The sequence below is a fragment of the Phalaenopsis equestris genome, unplaced genomic scaffold (genome assembly GCF_001263595.1).
Source record: "Phalaenopsis equestris unplaced genomic scaffold, ASM126359v1 Scaffold000105, whole genome shotgun sequence".
Classification (NCBI taxonomy): Eukaryota; Viridiplantae; Streptophyta; class Magnoliopsida; order Asparagales; family Orchidaceae; genus Phalaenopsis; species Phalaenopsis equestris.
The window spans coordinates 1,016,248-1,019,576 of NW_018164547.1; the positions used below are offsets into that span (position 1 = coordinate 1,016,248).

General features: G+C 32.4%; 1 protein-coding gene across 1 annotated transcript in view; it reads left to right on the top strand.

Annotated features, from left to right (window-relative positions):
- The window catches only part of LOC110020626 (probable RNA-binding protein ARP1), a gene marked incomplete in the record, with an annotated part of 4,113 nt that extends 1,322 nt beyond the window's left edge, over positions 1–2,791 (top strand). Inside the window, 2 exon segments of the mRNA XM_020718783.1 lie at positions 1,568–1,817; positions 2,537–2,791. Coding sequence (XP_020574442.1) covers positions 1,568–1,817; positions 2,537–2,544 — 258 coding nt within the window.
- Between the last annotated feature and the right edge of the window lie 538 nt (positions 2,792–3,329).

Here is a 3,329-nt window from a genome sequence, read left to right on the forward strand (position 1 = left end):
TGAATAACACACAATAATACCTGAATAATACTGGAAAAATATTCCTTTGTGTTACCAGACAGATTTTATTTTTTTTTTTGTCACCGTCATGTGGCGTGATTTCATTGCACTCCGCACATAACTCTACATGTGGAGTCCTGATGTCGTGATTTCATTGCACTCCACACTTAACTCTACGTGTGGAGTCCTGATGTAATATTTTTTCCATGGTGAGAGGCATTATTTGAAATTATTCTTATAATATATATGGCCACCCTGTAAATAAAATTTAATATCTTTTAAGAAGATTTACATAGATATCACCAATTTCCTTTGTATTCACATATCTAACACATTCAAATTTAATTTTTATTTCTACACCACTTTACCTTTGCTTACAAAAGTTAGTAATAATAATAGTTTTGAAAGAAAGATTTAAGTGTTATAAATGTAAAAAATGAAATTTTACGTGTTGAATATGTAAATACGTAAGAGTTGTGTGGTGTGTTTTATATTAACTTATATGAGACAAAATAGCGCAATTTGAACACTAAATCATATATGAATTTGCCCTCTCCTAATAACAAAGTGTGTTTCACTATTCAAGTTTTCTAAGTTGTTCATTTCAATTGAAAGGCTAACTAGAATGAACATTTTTTTTTATCTTATAATCATTTTCATGATTATTATTGTGTGTAAGGCTGTCAAAACGGCTCGTTGTTCTCGAACGGCTCTTGTTCAGCTCATTCGCTAAGTTAACGAGTCGAACATGAACAACACTAACAAATATTTGTTCGTTCGTGATCAGCTCGTTTTGGATCAAAATACTACTAATCAATTATATATATATATATGATGAGTAGTATTTCTAAAAAAATTAATTCACTACAACGCTATAAAGATTTATAAATAGAATAAAAATTAATAATTTAGATTCAAATGATGTTTTAAATCTTGTCCCAATCCTTAACATCTTATGACTACGTGATTAAGTTTGTCAAAACGACTCTTCGTCCGTGAACGGCTTGTGTTCGACTAGCTACGCAAACGAGCCGAACATGAACAGCAAACGACGAACACACTTTTTGAGCTCGAAATATAAACGAACCGAACAAGATTGAGTCTGGGCTCGCTCGTGTTCGGCTTGTTTACACCCCTACTTATCGAGCCTTAATTTTGTGTGATCAAACATTTCAGTCAAAGCTATGTATAAACATTTAATCATATAAAACTTATAATAATAAAAACATTCAGTATTTTTATTATAAATACAACAATGTTAAGACTACTTTCTAACTATTTTGTGACAAGAGGAAATACCCAACAAATCATTTTTGCCTACAACCATATGCGGAGCTCAATTGTTGGCTTCTTTTTCCTTGGATGAGTGCCCATTCTATAACTCATTCCCTTAGAATTCTACACTTTCTTTTGAGCCAATGATTGGCATATTTAGATCTGTGTTTGATTTTGACAGTGAGTCTTTGTATTCAGTAAATCTCTGCAAATTCAATTTAATTTCAAATTAATATATATTATTATAAAGTCTAATGTATTCTACAATACTTCTCTTGGCTTTATTATTCAGAAGTTGAGCAATGGTAGCCCTGGAGGCACATATCTCTCAAATCAGTTCTCATATCATGGAGGAATGGCATCTCCGAATGCTATGTTGCATGTGCACCCAATGTATCAGCCCCATCATCATCATCAACAACAATACCAACCTCTAACCATGGGATTCTCTGCTGCACACTTTTTCCCTGCAGCAACAACTGGAGCAATCGCTGTGACGCCCACCATCACAACCAAACCCAAAATAGTTCCTTCCACTCCAGGTACAAATAGTAATCATAGTAAGATATTCTAATTGAATTTACTAATGGATTGAAAAAGATAACCTGATGATATATATATATATATATATTGATATTTATTATTCAACTATGAAGATATTTTAATTTTAAAGAACTACGCACTCCTCTGGAGTAGTTTCCAAAGCAATAAGAATTATGATTGCATGCCAATTTAATATTTATAAGGAACAACATCCAAATTTATTGTTCCAATCTAGGGTGCGTTTGAGGCAGTTTGTGCTTATCCAGATAAGCAGCTTATCCTGAAACGTGACCCACGGGGTTCAACCTGCGGTCTGCATTTAGTGTAAAAACTCAACCGCGTTTTCAGATAAGTTGCTGGAACGTGTTTTCCAAACGGTGAGACAGTGTTTTGAAAACGCTGCCCGCACATAAGCTGCCCCAAACGGGTCCTTAATCAGCTTATCATCAGATTATTCAATAAGCTACAGCTGCCCCAAACAGATTGCTAATTTATACCTCTGTCTCATCCTCAAGCTCCTAGGTCTATTTAATTCCCTTTAAATATGAGGTAAATCATTTTGTTTCTTCTCATATAATCTTTTTACTAATTGTATTGCTATGAAATTTTTGGTACTATATACGTATTTGTAGAGCGATACATGAGAAAATTTAGAAATTTTCTAAAATGGAGAATTATGCTTCTTTTGTGGCTAATGCAAGAACAGTTTTCTTGGCAGTGGAATAGCACACAGGTTGCAGTTTAATACTGAGGAGAAAAGGGTCAAAATGACATAAAAGCAGCAACCGAAGCATTGCATTACCAGAAGAGGATTTATTATTTCTAATTTGTTTCATTGGAATTTAATCAAATTCGTCTATTCTAACGTACATTACTATGTAGAAAAGCTCAAAGCAATTTTCTGCTTAACTCCTTATTTGCGAGGTGAAAATTTTTTGGATGGAGTTAGTAGAAAAGGTCAATATGAATTGTTTGTACTAAATAACTATATGATACGAATCGTCTTCTATGATTTTAGTGTTTGAAGAATATTTAGAGTGATTCATTAGTTCCGACTTATATCATACACTAATTTTGCAAAAATAAGTACTTAATTAAATATACAGATGCATTAGGTGATATGGCACTAAGATAAAGGAAAGTGGGTGTTGTATGAGAATATTAATTTCGAGCATGATGACTTGAAGAACTCCACAAACAATTATCATTAAGAGCTTCAATCATCAAACTACAAAAACACTTAAAAGCACCCACATGTAATTGTGAAGAGTAAAGGCACATTACTAACCTGAACATAAAAAGTTTACTCTATAACATTAGCTTATAATTATTCAACTATTTAGTCTTCACATCAAAATGAATGCATAATAAAATAAGAATGTGTTCAAGAAAATAAAAGAAACTAACTTATAGATATTAAGGATATAAATAATTCTTACATAAGCACTCAATTGGTCTACTTCTACACACAAATGTCTCTTTGCTTAGAAATTTATCATCTCTTTTGTGGT